General features: G+C 42.6%; 2 protein-coding genes across 2 annotated transcripts in view; both read left to right on the forward strand.

The window, feature by feature from the left end:
* LOC105504454 (ATP-binding cassette sub-family A member 3-like) overlaps nt 1-8,827 on the forward strand; it is a 76,803-nt gene extending 67,976 nt beyond the window's left edge. Inside the window, exons 7-11 of the mRNA XM_011931901.1 lie at nt 2,247-2,434; nt 3,087-3,257; nt 3,683-3,864; nt 8,214-8,287; nt 8,687-8,827. Coding sequence (XP_011787291.1) covers nt 2,247-2,434; nt 3,087-3,257; nt 3,683-3,864; nt 8,214-8,287; nt 8,687-8,827 — 756 coding nt within the window. The remainder of the gene's footprint in view (nt 1-2,246; nt 2,435-3,086; nt 3,258-3,682; nt 3,865-8,213; nt 8,288-8,686) is intronic.
* A 6,856-nt stretch (nt 8,828-15,683) lies between these two features.
* Nucleotides 15,684-20,180, forward strand: part of LOC105504455 (cytochrome b-c1 complex subunit 2, mitochondrial) — a 30,593-nt gene continuing 26,096 nt past the window's right edge. Inside the window, exon 1 of the mRNA XM_011931902.1 lies at nt 15,684-16,902. Coding sequence (XP_011787292.1) covers nt 16,870-16,902 — 33 coding nt within the window. The 5' untranslated portion in view covers nt 15,684-16,869. The remainder of the gene's footprint in view (nt 16,903-20,180) is intronic.

Here is a 20,180-nt window from a genome sequence, read left to right on the forward strand (position 1 = left end):
TAGGACTTCCTTGAGCATTTCCTACAGGACAGGTCTATTGACAACAAACTCCATCAACTTTCATTTATCTGATAATGTCTTAATTTCTTCTTCACTCTTGAAATAGTTTTACCAGATGCAAGATTCTTGTTTGACAGTTTTCTTCATTTAACAGTTTTGAGGGTAGATGGGGAAAGGCTTTTCTTCTGGTTCAGCCCGCTGCCTCTGGTTGCTGAAGTTTCTGATATCTGCTGATAATCTTCAGAGATTTTTTTTAACGTGATCCATGGCTTCTGTCTTCCTGATTTCAAGATTCTCTCTCTGTGTTTGGCTTTTGCCAAATTTATAATAACATGTCTTGATGTGGGTCTCTTTGAGCTCATTTTACTTAGAGTTCATTGGGCTCCTGGACGTTTCTATTAATCAAATTCAGAAAGTTGTCAATCATTATTTCTTCAAATTATCTCTCTGCCCTTTTCTTTCTTCTCCTTCTTGAATACTGCAATGTATACATTAGTCCACTTGATGGTATTCCAAAGGTTCCTTAGGCTCTGTTTACCTTTCTTTGATCTTTTTTCTTTTTTCTTTTTTTGATCTTTTTTCTTTCTGTTCCTCGGACTAAATAATTGCCATTGTCCTACAGTAAAGTTAATTAATCGCTTCTTCTGCCTATTCAAACATGACTTTTTTTTTTTTTTTTTTTTTTTTTTTTGAGGTGGAGTCTTGCTCTGTCACCCAGGCTGGAGTGCCGTGGTGCAATCTCGACTCACTGCAAGCTCTGCCTCCCGGGTTCACACCATTCTCCTGCCTCAGCCTCTCAAGTAGCTGGTACTACAGGCGCCCGCCACCACACCTGGCTAATTTTTTGTATTTTTAGTAGAGACAGGATTTCACCGTGTTAGCCAGAATGGTCTAGATCTCCTGACCTCACGATCTACTTGCCTCGGCCTCCCAAAGTGTTGGGATTACAGGCGTGAGCCACCACGCCCAGCCTCAAACATGACTTTCAATCCTACTAGTTAATACTTTATTTCAGTTATTGTACTTTTCCACTCCAGAATTTTTTTGTTTCCCTTTAGAGTTTTCTACCTCTTATTGATATTTCCATTTTGTTTGTACATCATTTTCTTGACTTCCTCCACATCTCCCTTTAGTTTTTAAAGCATCGTTAAGACATTATTTTAAGGCTTTTTTCAGTATATCTGCCTTCGTGTCTTTTTCAGTACAGTTTCCATTCATTTTTTTTTTCCTTTCATCCTTTGATGGGTCATACTTTCCTGTCTCCCTCTATGATTCTGAGTTTTATTAAAAACTGGACATTTGACTCTAACAAAGTGGTAATTCTGGAAATTATATTTTCCTCATTCTCCTAGGTTTGCTGCTGTTTGTTACTTTTTATTTATTGTTTTTGTTTTTTGGATTGCTGTCTCTGTGCTTAGGATCAGCGTGGGGTGTGAAAATAAGTTCTTCTCAGGCATTTTCTGAGCCTGTGTCTTGCCCTGAGCATGTGTGGTTACTTTATAATTTTATTTATGTATGCAGTTGTGTTTTACTGCCCTAGTACTGAATGTATGAATCCCAAAAGAGGAAAATGAGAAAAATGAAGGATGGTGTGTAAAGGGAGCTAGTCTTTTAAAGCCCCTGTCCCTTCAAACAGAGGGGCAGGGGCTCATGCCATGCCGGGAGTTTAGGGGCCATGAATAGTTTGGAAACACTGTAAATTAATTAGCAATTTAATTTAATTTAATTTGATAGCCTTTTCTCTGGCTCTTAGGCTATGTGCACCTCAGTGTAAATCAACAGAAGGGTTTGACTAATTGGTAAAGCAACATTTATTGCAGTCTCTGATTTGGGGATGAATGTGGAAAGGCTTTGCTTCTGGTTCAGCCTTATTCTGGAACAAGATATACATATGGCTCTACAGGTTAAACAAAGCCAAAACATCATGGTGGCCATGCTCCTTGGAGTTCCTGATTAATGAGAAGAGCATCTCATATTCTAATACTCCTCCAAATTGTGTGGCTCTAGAATTTTATTTCTAACTTCTTTATCCCCAAGATCATTAAAACTGAATTATGGAAGCTATTATCCCAATGTCCTACAACAGGTCTGACAGCTATAATTTTGTAGCCCTTTAGGGAAAAAAAATAATCTTGGTAGGACTCTTAGAAGCATGGCTTGGAGGACTGCAGGTTTGCCATCTCATCCATGGATGTGTAGTGGGATGGATGACTTGGCTGTTTACTCAAGGCAATTTTTGTTATTAGGTGAGGTCAAGAATTGGCTACTGTCCTCAATTTGATGCCTTGCTGGAATATATGACTGCTCAGGAAATAATGATTATGTATGCCAGAATATGGGGAGTCTCTGAGCACCAGATTGAGCTGTATGTGAACAAATGGTTGAATTCACTGGAACTGGAGTCTCATGCTGACAGGCTTATCAACACCTACAGGTGAGTCACTATGCTACTGCTCTTTTCTGTTGATGCTGCTAACATTGAGGTGCTTCCTTTAGTTTTTGCTGTTTGAAATGAAGCTGACAGCTCTACCTAAGCTCCGCTTCCCACAATTACCTACTTGTGAAACTATCTAATGTTCTGCTAGGCTTCAGATGCCAGTAATAAGGCAAATCAATACAGTTCCACATCTTCCCTTTGCAGAGATGAAATGCAAAGTCTTGGTTCTATTTGAACTGTATCCTCTGAACCTCAAAAAAAGGAGTGTCTTCTCTTTCTAGGGTCCCTATAGTTCTTTGTCTACCAAGTAAGGAGGAATGTAGGCCCTTTGAATTATGATGTGATTTATGTGACTTGGAAACTGTAACACTCTAAGAACATGGGTAAATAAATGCCACTGATAATGCTGCCAAAATTTACTACATAAAAGTCACTCCTCTATATCTCAAATTTAAATGAATTGATATACACATCTGTAATTGGGCCTGCTACCTAATCAAAGTCACATGTAATCAGCATTGCGGATGTCCATGTTAAGTGTTTGCTGGGACGCCCAGCATTTGGGAAATTTGTACTAACTCTTTGCTATACATAACTGATATGTATAGCCATTTCTTCTCACTTTTTCTGTTCTTCTTTGGCCATGAAGTGAAGGAAACAAACGTAGGCTGAGTACTGCTATTGCCCTAATGGGAAGGTCTTCAGTCATCTTCCTGGATGAGCCATCAACTGGCATGGACCCAGTAGCCCGACGCCTGCTCTGGAACACAGTGACAAAGACACGCGAAAGTGGAAAAGCCATCGTTATAACCTCCCACAGGTGTGGCTCACTGGGAGGCTTGGCTGAGGGCTAGCGAGAGTTGTAGTGGCTCTAAGAGGGAATTATTTAGGCCCCGTGGGTAATATTGGACAGTAAACTTGCCTGAGTATGTTAGTTCCTCATTAGGAATTAGGATTCATGTTAATCCTAATAAATCAAATGACTAAAAATCCTCATTGAGTTTAACAAAAAAAGTGAGGAAAAGACAGGACTTCAGAAGATGCTCTATTTGAAAATTGGGCACTATGTTCTTTTTCATTTGAAAAATTCCCACTTCCCATCGATGAGTTTTATGATTGGAAAAATACAACTTCTGATTGAAAATAGGGTCACAAAATTCTGGCTCTGATTGAACTACACAGTGTCCTCCAAAAGATCACTTTTTATTTTTACCCTTACAACATTCTGCCCTTTTGTTTTGCAAGTATGGAGGAATGTGACGCCCTCTGTACCAGTCTAGCCATCATGGTGCAAGGGAAGTTCATGTGCTTGGGCAGCCCTCAGCATCTCAAGAACAAGTTTGGCAACATTTACATCCTGAAGGTCAAGGTCAAGACTAAAGATAAATTAGAGGATTTTAAACGTTTTGTTACAACAACCTTTCCAGGTAAATTAAGTTGTGCTACCTTTGTCAGAAATATATTAAATTGGCCTGGTGCAGTGGTTCAAGCCTGTAATCCCAGCACTTTGGGAGGCTGAGGCGGGCAGGTCACTTAAGCTCAGGAGTTTGAGAAATGTGTTAAATCATATTTGCTGTTCTCACCATCCATATGATTTATGTCTTCAATACCAGTTTTATGTGAGTTATTGATAGGTATTGATTTTCTATAATGTTCCTTTGGCAACATTTGATACCATAAGTCTCTTGTGGCAGATTATGCTAAGTTTCATAAAAAACAGAGGTTCGCACAAACTCTTACATCACCTAACAAGGCAGTTTTGTGTTTGTGCTGTCCATATAAATTAGTTGGGTGCAGTAGCTCACGCCTGTACTTCCAGCAACTTGGCAGGCTGAGTCCAGAGAACTGCTTGAGCCCCAGGGTTTAGGCTGCAATTCGCTATGATTGCACTCCAGTCTGGGTGACAGAGCAAGATCCCATCTCTAAAAAAATAATGATAATAAATAAAAACTAAAAATAAATTATATATCTAAAGTCCTATTTTAGCATAATTCTCAATTATTTTCACAGATTATTCATGCCAAATTTTAAGGTTTTTTTTCCTTCACACTACACATGCAACTTTATGCTTTTGCTGTCTCAGCTAGGATATGGTATTGAAATGCAAATAAGAACATTGCTAAAGGAACATTATAGAAAATCAATACCTATCAATAACTCACAGAAAACTGGTATTGAAGACATAAATCATATGAATGGTGAGAACAACAAATACAATGTAACACATTTCTCAAGAACATATTTCTCTCCTTTCAAGAGTAGTTTGGTTTCTGAGTGCCATTTCTTCATGCTAAATTCAGTAAGCACCTCTCTGCCTACATGGAACAGTACAAGAGAGACCACCCATTTCGATCTGTCTCTTATCTCTCTTTCCTTAACCTAAAGCGTGGGCAATGGCAAGGCTTTTAATAATTCTGGCTTTTCATCTTAGTTTGTGGTATTAGGCTGAGCAAAATACCACAGAAGTTCCTGTTGTGTGTTAGGCTAAGGGGTTGAAAATTTGTCTCCTAGGCAATGGAAAATAGCAAAATTGATTACACAGTAAGAATGAAAATCAGGGCCAGGTACAGTGGCTGATGCTTGTAATCCCAGCACTTTGGGAGGCTGAGGTGGGTGGATCACCTGAGGTCAGGAGTTCAGGACCAGCCTGGTCAACATGATGAATCCCCATATCCATTAAAAATACAAAAATTAGCTGTACATGATGGCATGCACCTGTGATCTCAGCTACTCAGGAGGCTGAGGCAGGAGAATTACTTGAACCGGAGAGGTGGAGGTTCCAGTGAGCAGAGGTCATGCCATTGCACTTTAGCCTGGGTGACAGAGAGAGACTTCATCTCAAAAAAGCAAAAAGAAAAGAAAATCAGAAAACAGATATGAAATGGATGATCAAGCATATGTGAAGAACGAGCTGTGTGGAAAAATTATCACCCTGGTGTTGGTCATAGTGTTTATGGTGTGCCCTTGATACATGTAGATGGATATGTCCATTAAGAAGTTGAATATTCACTTATGCATTTGTGTGGCAAATATTTTTGAGGACTTATTGTGTCAGAGTTCGATTTGATGTGATCAATAAATCACTTTAAGAAAGCTCTATAGGCTACGGCACGGTGGCTCACACCTGTAATCCCAGCACTTTGGAAGGCCAAGGCGGGTGGATCACCAGGTTAGGAGTTTGAGACCAGCCTGGCCAATATAGTGAAACCCCATCTCTACTAAAAATAGAAAAATTAGCCAGGCATAGGGGCGGGTGCCTGTAATCCCAGCTACTCGGGAGGCTGAGGCAGAAGAATCGCTTGAACCCGGAAGGTGGAGGTTGTGGTGAGCTGAGATCGTGCCATTGGACTCCAGCCTGGGCAACAGAGCGAGACTCCATCTTAAAAACAAAAACAAAAAGCTCTGCACACTTCAAGATAATACAGAAAAACAATTCAACAAAATCAGGTAAACAATAAATTACCCAGACTAGTAACTTAATAGAAACATTGAAATTTCTTCTTAAAAAATCAAACAGAAATCATGGATATGTAATATACAGTGAATAAAATGAAGAATGCAGTAGAAAGCATTAACAGCCGAATTTATCAAGCAGGGAAAACTATCTCAACTCAAATAGGCTTTTTGAAAACATACAGTTAGACAATTAAAAGAAAAATTAAGAGGAATGAAGAAAGCTCATGAGATTTATAGAACAGCATCAAAAGAGCCAGTGTTTACATTATTAGAGTTTATGAGGAAGAAGAAAAAACAAATTGTTAGATTATTTAAAGAAATAAAAGCAGAAGATTTTCCAAATATTAAGAAAAACATAAATATCCAGGTACAAGAGGGTCACATATCTGCATTCGGATTCAATACAAACAAGGCTACATCAAGACATTATAATTAAATGGTCAAAAATCAAGCACAAAGAGAGGATCCTGAAAGCAGCAAGAGAAAAAACAAAAGCAAATAACATATAAGGGAGATTCCATAAGGCTAGCTGCAGATTTCTCAGCAGGGACCTCATGGGCAAGGAGAGAGTGGGATGACATGTTCAAATTACTGAAGAGAAAAAAACCTGCCAACCAGGATACTGTATCCAATACTATGTTGAATAAGAGTGGTAAGAGAGGACATCCTTGTTCTTGTGCCAGCTTTCAAGGGGAATGCTTCCAGCTTTTGCCCATTCAGTATGATATCGGTGGTGGGCTTGTCATATATGGCTCTTATGAGTTTGAGGTATGTCCCTTCAGTATCTAGTGTATTGAGAATTTTTAACCTGAAGGGATGTTGAATTTTATCGAAGGCCTTTTCTGCATCTATTGAGTTAATCATGGTTTTTGTCTTTAGTTCTGTTTATGTGATGAATCACATTTATTGATTTGCATATGTTGAACCAGCCTTGCATCCCGGGGATGAAGCCAACTTGATCATGGTGGACAAGCATTTTGATGTGTGGGTGGATTCAGTTTGCCAGTATTTTATTGGGGATTTTTGTGTTGATTTTCATCAAGGATATTGGCCTGAAGTTTTCTTTTTTTGTTGTATCTCTGTCTGGTGTTGGTATCAGGATGATGCTGGCCTCATAGAACGAGTTAGGGAGCAGTCCCTCCTTTGGTCACCAGCCTACATGTACCTGTAGGAGGTAGCTGGAGACCTCTGTTGGAAGGTTTCACTCAGTCAGGAGGAAAGGGATCAGGGACCCACCCAAAGCAGCAGTCTGGCTGCTTTTTGGTATAGCAGGTGTGCTGTGTTGTGGGGGACCTTTCCTTTTTTGGACTGCCTGTATTCTTCAAAGCTGACAGGCTGAAGCGGCTGAGTTGACCAAACCACAGAGATGGCAGCTGCCCCTCCCCCAGGAACTTGGACCCATCTCAGGGAGACTCCAACTCACTGCCATTGGTTGGCTGGGATTCCAAGCCAGTAGGTCTTAACTTGTGACGTGACGTGGAAGTGGGGCCTGCAGAATGTACTGCTTGGCTCCCTGGATTCAGCTTCCTTCCTAGGGATATGTACAGATGGACCTCCCACCTTGCCAAGGATCCCAAGGCTGGAGTATATAAAACTCCTGGGTCTGTGTGTATACCTGAGTGGATGCTCTGTCAAGACTTCACACAGCTCTGTGTATCAGACCCAAGGCCCTGGTGGTGTGGGCTCACGAAGGGATCTCTTGAGCTGTGGTTTGCAAAGACCCATGAGAAAAGCATGGTTTCCTGGGCAGGGTCTTACAATCACTCGCTGCTTCTCTTGGCTAGGGGTGGGGGTTCCTTTGGTTCCATGGGGCTCCTTGGTGGGCCATCTCCACCCCGTGCTCTTCCTTGTTCTCCATGGGTTGAGTTTTTAGCCAAGTTGGTCCCAATGTGAGAACCTGGATATGTCAGCTGAAGGTGTTAAATTCACTCACTCCTCTTCATCCCTCTCCGTGAGTACTGTGAACCACAGCCACTTCTAAGAGGCTGTCTTGGATTGGATCCCTCTGCAAACATAAGACTTTTAGAAGGCTCAGGTTTTTCACATTGGGCATGTCAGCTGACAATTTATTGTACCTCAAATCCTGCCTTCAATAATTGCTATGAACTCCACATAATAAGATGATTTCATGAGGAATAAATCTGCTGAAAGCATTAACCGTGTCATGGATACCAAAGAGAGTGGGTTAGCGGGTCATATCTCCTTTCATATTGACCTCCTCTATTCACCCCTCCACAGTATATAATTAAATGTAGTAATATTTTGGCAATTTCAAATGAAGCCTGTAAGATTATTCGTCTGTCCTATTTTCCTTTTTTAGGTAGTGTCTTAAAACATGAGAATCAAGGGATCCTTAACTACTATATTCCTAGCAAGGACAATCGCTGGGGAAAGGTGATAGTAGCAACCTTGCCCTTCTAACACTGCATGTTAAGAGAGCACTAACAATGGGGAGTATTTGGGATTCGGGAATGTGGAATGGGAACCTGGCATTGTTGTGGGAGTAGCACCATTAGGTTGCTTTTCAAACACCCCTAGAGTTCAATAGCTACAATTTCTTGTCCTGAATTCCATTATTACTCCATATCCATCAAGCGAATGGGAATACAGAATGGCCTCCTCTCTCACTTTCTCAATTCTCTGTTCTTCCACCTTCTCACCTCTCCCTTCTGTGCCTTTTGTCCTCCAATATACACTTGATAGGAATTGGGGGAGTGGAGGAGAGGCTCATCTGAGTTGGGGGCTGAAGGGGAGATTGCAATGGTAACTGCGTTTTTGTTGCTGTTGTTAAAGGTGTTTGGCATTTTGGAGCAAGCTAAAGAGCAATTTGATTTAGAAGACTATTCCGTCAGTCAGATCACACTGGAACAAGTCTTCCTGACCTTTGCTAACCCAGAGAAAGCATCCAGTGATGATGAAAATGAGGTGCCATGAGATTCACTTACAACCAGTGACCCTCGTGTCTTTCATAGATGACACCTGGATGCATAGGGGGACCTTCCTGTGCATGTATATCTTGGTGTAAATATATTTACATAATAAAGATTTTCCCAAAGAAGAAAGTTTGTCCCCTTCATTGCAGATTTAGATGAGCAGCCTGTGTATCCAGCATGCTCAAATCCGAAGACATCTGGTGAAATTCCTGTTTTCTCTCCTTGAGATATGAAAGAGCAGCATTTGTCAGGGTTGAGACAGGAACCTGTTCCTGAGGGTTCTGGACATTTGAACAGAAAGATCCAATAATGATGGAGCTGTCAGATGGAACAGCCCAAAGAACAAGAGCTTCATGTTTTAGCAGTTGAGTTATGGATAAGAAGAGCATAAGGCCTGGATCACATTAGCTTTCCCATGGATACACACACACACACACACACACACACACACCACACACTCACAGGTGCAGATATACATGCACATACACATATATCTAACATAAATCATCAATGTTGGAGGGCTGAGTTGGGTTACTATTTCAAACATCCGAAATAAAGTTCAGATGCTTCAGTTGAAAGAGAATTTTTGCACCAAGAACATTTGGGGTCCATGACCAGAAAAAAAGAGGATTATTTAAAAATAATGTGTTTTCTTTTCTACCATTGTCTCCCCTCTAATAAAGAAGAAAAGAAGAAGAAATAAAGTGAAGAGGGAGGGACACAGAGGTATTTTCTTCTGATTCTTGCCTAGGCAGATACTTGGAGTCCCCCATAAATAATATGAGAAATCTAATCACCTCTTCAGGATTCATAGACAACTGAGTAGAAAACTAGGATGGTTCTTGTAGAATTGCAAGATGAAGAGAGTCTATAAGGCTGCTCTATTTTGGGGTGACTTGTTCAATGTTTTCAAATCCTTACTTGGATATTGTTGATTATAAAGTGACATTCACCAGATGCTTACTGTTCTTTTTTTTTTTTTTTTTTTTTTTTTTTAGATAAAGAGGCAATTTGAGTTTGTTTCTATGAAGTGTCTAGGAGTATAAGAAGTCTCCAATTAAAACAAAATTGAATTTATAGCTCTTTCTCTGGTTCGTAGGCTATGCTCACCTGAGTGTAAATCAACAGAGGGGTTTGACTAATTGCTAAAGCAACACTCACTGCAGTCTGCAGGTTGGCGGGGTGGGGAAAGGCTTTGGTTCTGGTTCAGCCTACATGGACAAGATGTTGTACGGGTTGAACAGTGCAAATACATCCATGGCAGCCATTCCCCTTGGAGTTCTTGATTAATGAGAAGACCATTTCATAATCTAGTACTCCTCCAAAATGAGTAGGCTCTGGAATTTCATTTCTAACTTCTTTATCCCCAAGATCATTAAAACTGAATTATGGAACCTACTATTCCAGTGTCCTACAATAGATCTGACAGCTGTAATTCTGTAGCCCTTTAGAAGAAAATACCTTGGTAGGACTCTTAGAAGTATGGCCTGGAAGACTGCAGGTTTGCCATCTTATCCATGGTTGTCTAGTGGGATAGATGACTTGGGTTTTTACTTAATACAATTCTTGTAATTAGGTTAAGGTCAAGAATTGGTTATTGTCCCGAATTTGATGTCTTGCTAGAATATATGACTGCTCAGGAAATAATGATCATGTATGCCAGATTATGGGGAGTCTCTGAGCCCCAGATCCAATAGTAAAGAAATGGTTGAATTCACTTGAACTGGAGCCTCATGCTGATGAGCTTATCAACACCTACAGGTGAGTCATTATGCTGCTGCACCTTTTCTTGATGCTGCTAATGTTTGAGGTGCTTCCTTTTGTCCCTGCTGTTTGAAATGAAGCCCGTAGCAACACCTAGGCTCCTTTTCCCACAGTTACTTAATTATGAAACTGTCTAATGTTCTACTAGGTTTCAGGTATGAGTAATAAGACAAATCAGTGTAGCTTCACATCTTCCTTTTGCAGAAATGAAACAATAAATCTTAGTTTTATTTGAACTGTAGCTTCTGAACCTCAAAAGCTATCAATTAAGAGAGAGTTTAGGATTGCTAAAGCAGCTAGAATTTGAAGAGCAGGGTGCTGGTAAAGAGGAAGCGAGGGCCCAGAAATTTGAATGGGGTTTGCTGTGAGTCATGAGCTGGCCTGTGCCATGTGCAAAGGGAGAAATGCTGTGAGGCCTATCAGAGAATGGCACCTGCTGGACTGAGAACTGAATGTGTTACCGGTGGAAGATAGCTGAGTTACTGGCGGTGAATCTGTGTGCAGCTGCAGCTACCTCAATTCTTGCCTCCTCAGAAGAAAGAATTCAACAGAGGGGGCATAAGGCAGAAAAAGAGATCAAGGCAAGTTTCAAAGCCGGAGTGGAAGATTATTTAAAAGGCTTTAGAACAGGATAAAAAAGGAAAGGAAAGTATGCTTGAAGAGACCCAACCAGGCACCGAGGTCAAGCACCCTGTTTAACAGTGATCCTAGGACTTTATAGGCTGGCCTCTTTCTCATGATTCTTCCCTTAGGGTGGGCTGCCCGCATGCCTGGTGGCCCCCTCACCCTTTGGAGGTGAGCACGCGCAGCGTGTTCAGGAAGTTGTCCACATGCCCATCTAAGGCTTTCTTCCCTCAAAAGTTCTGGTGGAGTAACCCTGGACAGTCATACTCCGCCATTTTGTTTCTTAATGCACATGCCCAGGAGGTTGCTTCTCCCTGGTGTCTGCATTCAATTAACACCGTTAATTTCGTGCAACAGGTGTTGACTATCAGGAAATGGCCTCTCCAATTTATTGTTTTTTTGGTTTTTTGGGTTTTTGGTTTTTTTTTTTGAGATGGAGTTTTGCTCTTGTTGCCCAGGTTGGAGTGCAGTGGTACAATCTCAGCTCACTGCAACCTCCACCTCCTGGGTTCAAGTGATTCTCCTGCCTCAGCCTCCCGAGTAGCTGGCACCCACCACCACGCCCAGCTAATTTTGTATCTTTAGTAGAGACAGGGTTTCTCCATGTTGTTCAGGCGGGTCTTGAACTCCCGACCTCAGGTGATCCACCTGCCCCGGCCTCCCAAAGTGTTGGGATTACAGGTGTGAGCCACCGCACCTGGCCCAATTTATCACTTTTAGAGAGGCAATGTGATAACTGACAAATCATCACCCGACATTCCTGGTGGGTGGGGGGAGAGCCCTCTCCTGCCCTGCTCATACCTGTCTAACTACCTGTAACAAACGTAGACCCGGAGTTTACATAGTGCAGAGAATGTCAGAATTCTTACTGAGCTACAGTAGAGACACCTTACTGAGCACCCCTTACAGTTATAACTCCAGAAAAGCCATGCCTTAGAAGTAAAGATCATGTCCTAGAATAAGATCAAAAACCTAAATAGACCCACCCTAACAAAGAATAAAATAAAAGCCTGACAAAATCAAAGGGAGCATGCGAAATATACGAAAGCTGGGAAAGACGTTTACTTCTGTGAACCAAAAGTATCTGAGACAGGTCTCAATGTGGAAAGTTTACACGGCCAAGGTTAAGGATAAGCGCCTGACAGCCATTTCTATGCCTTTCTCCAAAGATGATTTTGAGAGCTTCAATATTTAAGGAGAAAGGATTGATATGAGTGAAAAGGAAGAAAATTTAAAATGTTAATTCCAGCTCTTTGGGAGGCCAGTTGGCCTCAGGAGTTTGAGACCAGCCTGGGCAACATGGCAAAACCCCATCTCTATCAAAAATACAAAAATTAGCCAGATGTGGTGGCATGTGCCTGTGGTCCCACCTACTCGGGAGACTGAGGTGGGAGGACTGCTTGAGTCCAGGAAGTGCTGGAAGCACTCAAGCCTGAGTGACAGAGCGAGACTCTGGCTCAAAAGAAAAGGAAAAAAAAAAGAAAAATTTAAAAATGTGTGGGTAGACAAGAGACAAAGGGTTGCATCCTCTTGAATCTTTGATCAGCCTTTCACTGCATATACAATTTACATGTGAGAGGATGGGCAGAGGAATAGTCACTTACGTCCTTGTCTGGCTCAGAGAATCTTCATTATTTTTACATAATATAATGTAAACAATAGGGCAGAGGAAGCAATCAGATATGCATTTAAGATTAACTTTCAGTTCTGTCCTTTGTCCTGAACCTATGAAAATAAGCTATCAGGCCTGGTGTAATGGCTCACGCCTGTAATCCCAACACTTTGGGAGGCCAAGGTGGGCAGATCACCTGAGGTCAGGAGTTCAAGACCAGCCTGGCCAACATGGTGAAACCCTGTCTCTACTAAAAATACAAAATTAGCCCGGCGTGGTGGCCCATGCCTGTAATCCCAGCTACTGAGGAGGCCGAGGCGGGAGAATCCGCGTGAAACCAGGAGGTGGAGGTTGCAGTGAGCTCAGATTGTGCCATTCCACTCCAGCCTGGGCGAAAGAGTGAAACTCTCTCAAAAATAAATAAATAAAAATTAATTAAGCTATCAATTTACATTGCCAGGGTGAAATTCAACAGAACTGTTTTAGAGTAAAGATCTTCAGACGCACATGGAATTTCCCTGTGGGCAAATTGTGAGGGAGGTTATGTAGCTTTTTATCCTTATAGCTGTCTTATTTAGGAATAAAATGGCAGACAGGTTTGTCTGACATCATTCCCAGCTTGAATTTTCCCTTTGGCTTAGTGATTTGGGGGTCCTGAGATTTTTTTTTTCCTTCTACACTTCCTAACTTATTTTATCTATGATAGAAAAATGCATGAATGGGGGAATGAAAAGTGAAAGTAAAAGCCAATATCACTCTGGAACATAAATGCACAAATCCTAAACAAATTAGTAGCAAATTAGGTCTAGCAATATATTAAAAGAATAAAACATCCAGACCAAGCTGCATTTATAACAGGAAGGAAAGGTTTATTTATAATTTGAATCAATCAATATAACTTAACACAGTCTTAGAATGAAGACCAATCTGTTCACCTCAAAACATGGAAAAAGTATATGTGACCAAAAACAATAATTATAGCATATTATAAATTGATGTGAACTTTCTTTTTTCCTTTTCTTTCCCTGAGACAGAGTCTCACTGTGTTGCCTAGGCTAGAGTGTAGTGGCGTGATCTCGGCTCACTGCAACTTACACCTCCCAGGTTCAAGCAATTCTCCCTGCCTCAGCCTCCCAAGTATCTAGGATTACAGTGACCCACCACCACACCTGGCTAATTTTTTTTTTTTTTTTTTTTCAGTAGAGACAGGGTTTTGCCATGTTGGCCAGGCTGGTCTTGAACTCCTGACCTGAGGTGATCCACCCACTCAGCCTCCCAAAGTGCTGGGATTACAGGCATGAGCCACCATGCCCGGCCCCGGGAATATTTCATCAGAGATAATACTTGGTAGGATTCTGAAAGGAATGGGAAGGAAATGCCAACATCGAAATTATGCATTGGAGAGCCATGATTAATGCCTCTGGCCCTAAGATGGCAAGGTAATGTTCCCAAGTATAAACCCACATCACTTTCCTTTGGTGTGTTTTACTCCTACTGTTGCCTCCTTTCCCTTTACATTCTCCCACCCCATGCACAAACACACTCACCACGAGGGCTCAGGGTAGGTAGTTGGGCTCCATGGAGTCAAATTGGACTGCACATTAACAAAACTAACAATTCGAGCTTTCCAGCAGAGAACTCATCTGCTCTTCCATGTCTACTCTTCCTGTCTGCTGGTTTCCACTCCCAGGGCTTTCAATGTGTTCTACACAGAAACCAGTTCAAGGACTGGGTTTTCTTCTGCAATAAAATGCTAGAGTTGTGGCAGAGACTTCCACTGTGAGAGCAGCCATGGAATTGGCTAGGAAGTGACATGATGTGGAAGTGGTAGATGTGTCCACAAGATGGCACTCCTAATTTGAGTTTAATGCTTAATAGGACCTTTTGCAATGGACAAACGGGATTTTATGATTTATGTAGCTGGTGTCATGAATTATGTTTCAAATCCTGCCTTATTTTGAACAGAATTTATTTTTGCCCCTTTCCGATATTGGGTCATAACCTAAGAATGAGAGGACATTATAAGCAGGTTGTGTGTGTGTGTGTGTGTGTGTGTGTGTGTGTGTGTGTACTTGAGCGTTGAGACTCGTGTGTTCCTCCTACCTGACCTGAACTGTTGAATAAAGTTACAATGACTGGACGCAGGGTCGCAGTTAACTTGCGAAATGGGATTTTGAAGTACTGGAAACAGCTTTGTATGCCATGTTAATGAACTTGAACTTTATCCTGAAAAACGTGGCTGTGGCAGGTGGCTTGATCACAGCACTGCTTCCCAAATTTCACTCAATGGTACCTGTATAATACATTCATGATTTTTGCCGTATCTCCGTATCATCAAGTTACTTAACGTTTTTACACCAACTTTTATTATTTTATTAATGTACTTAAAGAGGAAATTCACTAGTAGCATTGCTTGTCTTAATCAAAATAAATATATTATTAAAATGGAACAGTGCTAAATAAGATGTACACATGGACATAGAGTGTGGAATGATAGACACTGGAGGCTCTGAAAGGTGGAGGGGTGGGAGAGAGGTGAAGGATGAGAAAGTACTTAATGGGCACCATGTACATTATTCGGGTGATCGGTAAACTAAAAGCCCAGACTTCACCGTTACTGCAATATATTCACATAACATAACTGTACTTGCGCCCCTTAAATTTATACAAATTTTTAAAAGGGAAAAAAAATGGAAGTGTTCATCTATGTACCAACTTAAAATCATCTCATGCACCACTAGTGTTAAGTCTACCACACGTGGGGAAACTGCATGGTATGAATTGGGTTGAAGGTGTCCCCAGCAGGCACAGAAATTGGGTTGGTGCCAGGTTCTTAATTCCCGGACCTTAAATCGTTAGACAGCCCGAGTCCGTTGTAGGCCTGGAGCAATTCAGACACAAGGCAAAAAGACGTAAATTTGCCTATGCCTTGTAACGTCTACACCACCAGCCTTTCTGAAACTATTGTGCATATGAAATCATCTCAGGATCTTGTAAAAATACCGATTCGGATCCAATATGGGACCTGGAGTTCATACATTTCTAATCAACTCCCAAATGATATTGATGCTGATACTGTCGGTTTCCCAACCAAGCAACGTAGCAAGGTACGAAATTCTTAAGTCCCTAAAGGGCAGGGACCACGCCTCCCGCGTTAGCACAGTGCCTGGCCCAAGGCACTTTAGGGGTTAACACTCGCCGAGGACCGGGGTGAACGCGCCCCCAGGTCGTCACGTGACTGCCTTTCTCCAACGGCCGGTTTCGGCTCACATAACACACCTACTATCCAAAACATTTCCATTTTTCTCACACAAAAACTATCGTTAAGGTTTTTATATTCTATGTAGCCCCAGCCTAGGACGTAAGTTCCACAAGACCAGAGTCCTTGTGATGATTCCCCTAGGTTGCTGACCCTCCCGGTGTGTCCCGGGCCTACTCTGGGGGACACAGCGGCGAATATGTTGAACAAGGCCCCTGTTTCACGGAGCTAAAGATCCCGTAAGGACTTCACCCAGCAAGAGGCAACTGCGCTGGGCTTCGATGCCCAGTACCTCTGCAGAAAGGCGGAATGGCAGGAGCCTCCTAAACCCCCAGTGTCCAGGGACGCGGAAACCCAAGGCCCCCAGCGCATGTGTCAGTCCGAGGGGCGCCTGCGCAGTCCCAAGAGAGGCGCGTCCCATTGGACAATCCCGAGCGGAAGAGCCCAAGGTAGCGGGGGGAGTTGTGACGGGCCGCTGCAGACGTACTTAGAAAAGGGGTGCATACTGGATATTCAGGCCAGGAGAAGAACGCAAAAAGCAGTGACGTACATTACCTTCTGCATGTTTACTTGGGAAATTGTGTGTCTTCCTATTCTGAGTCTTGGAGGAATTGGACTGGTCCAACCTTCTGCAGGGAGCAGTAGAGCGCGGCAGTATAGAGAGTACCCTTCAGGAAGGGGGCGTGGGAAAGAGCTGGCTGGGAACGCTGGGAAACTCCCGGCCTCCGCCACCATCTTGCTTTCCTTAATCCGGCAGGACCGTGTGTCAGAATAATCTTGAATCATGAAGCTACTAACCAGAGCCGGGTACTTCTCGGTGAGCTCAGGTGGCGGGTTTGGGAAAGGGCTGGGGAGCAGTGTGTCGACAAGGTGATACGAGGCGGAGGTGTCTTGTCTGGGGTCTGGGCCTTGGGATTCCGTCTGCCCTTCAGCTGAACCCTACGGGCTAAGTGGGCTGCAGACTGGGTCAGGCTTTGGAGGCCCAGCTCATGCTGTGAGCAGAAGAGACCTAACACCGGGAAACCTGAAGAGAGGGGCAGGTGAGAGCGGAGTTGAAGCGACTCCCTGGAGAGACTTATGAAGGTCATTCCGGTACTCAAGTGTGCTGGAGAACGAGACCGCGAAACCCAGAGGGAGCGGGAGGACGGCACAGACTTAGCCCCCAACCTTCACTTTATCCGCTGCAGCCTCTGCTCCTTGGTTTATCAAGGAGCATCAGTTTCCCCAGCGAATAAAAGCAAAAGAAAGGAGCTCATGCAGATATAACACTTATCATAGTGTCTGGAACTTCATTCATTGTTAATTACTACGGTGTCTTAGTCTAACGTTGCTTTTCTTGATCGTATGTTAGACGGTTCCTCCAAGACGTCTCTGTCCTCGGAAGCGCCTTATTTAAGTTTCCCCTTCAAGCCTTAATTAAACATAGCTGTCACTTGGGGAAAACTCACACATTAGGGTTATATCACGATGGGGCAGTGGTTATTAAGCGGGGTAAGGGGGGGACACTTTTTAAAAATATATATAGCGAGGGACAGTATGCCCCCAGGGAACCGGTGGTGATGTCTGGAGACATACTTAGTTGCAACAACTTGTAAAGAGGGTGGTATTGGCATCGAGAGGCCAGGGACGCTGCTAAACTTCCCCCTACAACAAAGAATTATCTAGCCCCAAGTGCCAGTAGTAGTACCTGTGTTGAGAAACCCTCCTAGATGGAGATGCAAAAGACCAGACCTGGGCATGGAATGTTCTTATGCTTTATGTTTACGTGAATGTGCTGTGGGCTGTATCAATTTAGGCTGTAATTGCATTAACCTTCCTGGTATACCTAGACACACCAGTGATTACCCTTTGAGGGAAGCATGGTTAGATTGGCAAAAGACCCCAAAAATGTCCTTCTCCATTCTATTTTACAATAGAAAAAGCTCAGAGAAAACAGTTGGAGAGGCCCAAAGTAAACAAATTGCAGTAAACGTGAAAGCAGTTATTTATGTTTCTAATTTTAGCATTTTATATAGGAGAATAAGCTTGATATATCTTGTTATTAGAACAAAATAATTTAGTAATTGCATGACAGTTACTAGGATAATTTGCTGATTTGAATGGGACGATTAAGAAGCACATTTACCGGTCGGGCGCGATGGCTCACACCTGTAATCCTAGCACTTTGAGAGGCGGAGGCAGGCGAATCACTTGAGATCAGGAGTTCGAAACCAGTCTGGCCAACTTGGTGAAACCCCATCTATACTAAAAATACAAAAAAAAAAAAAAATTAGCCTAGCGTGGTGGCGGGAGCCTCTAATCCCAGCTACTCGGGAGGCTGAGGCAGGAGAATCTCTTGAACCCGGGAGGCGGAGGTTGCGGTGAGCAGAGATCGCGCCACTGCACTCTAGCCTAGGCGACAGAGCGAGACTCCATCTCAAAAAAAAAAAAGTATATATATATATATATATACCAACAAAGTGTCACTATTTGGGCACATTTGGTTGGAAAACACAAAAAGTCTCACTTGGTAGCGGAACTATAGATTATTCATGTTTGAATTGCTATGCCCATATATCAAAGTTTAGTTTTTGGGAAATCATAGGCAAAAATTACAAAGAAGGTTAACTATACCATACTCAGCAAACTAAATTGCTGATGATAAAGCAAAGCTAATTGTAATTCATAACTGAAAAGCAGTACTAAAAGCAAATGATAACCAGCAGCCAATACAGCACTAGTGCTGGATGTACAACAAATAGCCTTCTGGACAGCACAGAGTGGAGTCCTTGCAGCCTGTGCGGGGATGTCTGGGAAACTCCAGCGAGGTGTTCATTGGGTCTTGGGAGCACCAAGTTTTATTCACTCATCATCTGCTCGGATAACCTCATGAACTTTAGTCATAATCAGAATGATTTTTATGGCATCGTATAACATTTGCCCAAGCAAACTGAATAAAATGAGTGCATTTTGGGTCCATTATCTAATATTTAATGGGACCCTTTTACCCTACCAGTAACAGCATTTTATCTATTGAGAATCCACCGTGGATGAAGCCATTGTTAATCTAAGATGACATACATGTCATAAATGTTTTATTTAGTCAAAAAAGTTAAGACGTTTGGTTGTGTGGTCTTAATGCAGCACATTAGAGTGAAGATACAATGAAAAATATTGAGGACTTGAAGGAAGCTCCCCTCCCCTGCCCTGCCCTCCCCTCCCCTGCCCTCCCCTCCCCTCTCCTCCCCTCCCCTTTTGCTCTTGTTGCCCAGGCTTGACTTCAATGGTGCAATCTTGGCTCACTGCAACCTCCACCTCCTGGCTTCAAGTGATTCTCCCACCTCAGCCTCCCCAGTAGTTGGGATTACAGGCATGAGTCACCACGCCCTGCTAATTTTGTGTTTTTAGTAGAGACCGGGTTTCTCCATGTTGATCAGACTAGTCTCGAACCCCCGGCCTCAGGTAATCTGCCCACCTCGGCCTCCCAAAGTGCTGGGATTACAGGTGTGAGCCATCGTGCTCGGCTGCTTTGTCTTTTTAAAGGTTACTAAGACAATTAAGGAGATGAAACCATTTCAATTGGAAAATAGACTGAACGGGTGAGATTCATTGGGCAGATAAAAGAAGCAAGAAGCTGAAACCTATAAAAGGTTATGGAGGCAGGCCGGGTGTGGTGACTCCCACCTGGAATCCTAGCACTTTGGGAGGCCAAGGTGGGTGGATTGCCTGAGATCAGGAGTTGGAGACCAGCCTGAGCTACATGGTGAAATGCCGTCTCTACTAAAATACAAAAAATTAGCCAGGCGTGGCAGCATGTGCCTGTAATCCCAGCTACTTGGGAGCTGAGACAGGAGAATCCGGGTGGCGGACATTGCAATGATCCGAGATTGCGCCATTGCACTCCAGCCTGGGACACAGAGCATGACTTGGTCTCAAAAAAAAAAGGTTGTGGATGGGGCGATCTGACACTTTTTCAAAAAATGCCAAAGCTTTAGAGCTACAAAGAATGATGAAACTTTTATAAGGTAACTGAAAGTTAAGAAAATACAGCAATTCTTTACATCATAAACAAATAAACATCAAGAACTCTATAAATCACTAATAAATAGAGGTTTA

The sequence above is a fragment of the Colobus angolensis genome, unplaced genomic scaffold (genome assembly GCF_000951035.1).
Source record: "Colobus angolensis palliatus isolate OR3802 unplaced genomic scaffold, Cang.pa_1.0 Scaffold92, whole genome shotgun sequence".
Lineage (NCBI taxonomy): Eukaryota > Metazoa > Chordata > Mammalia > Primates > Cercopithecidae > Colobus > Colobus angolensis.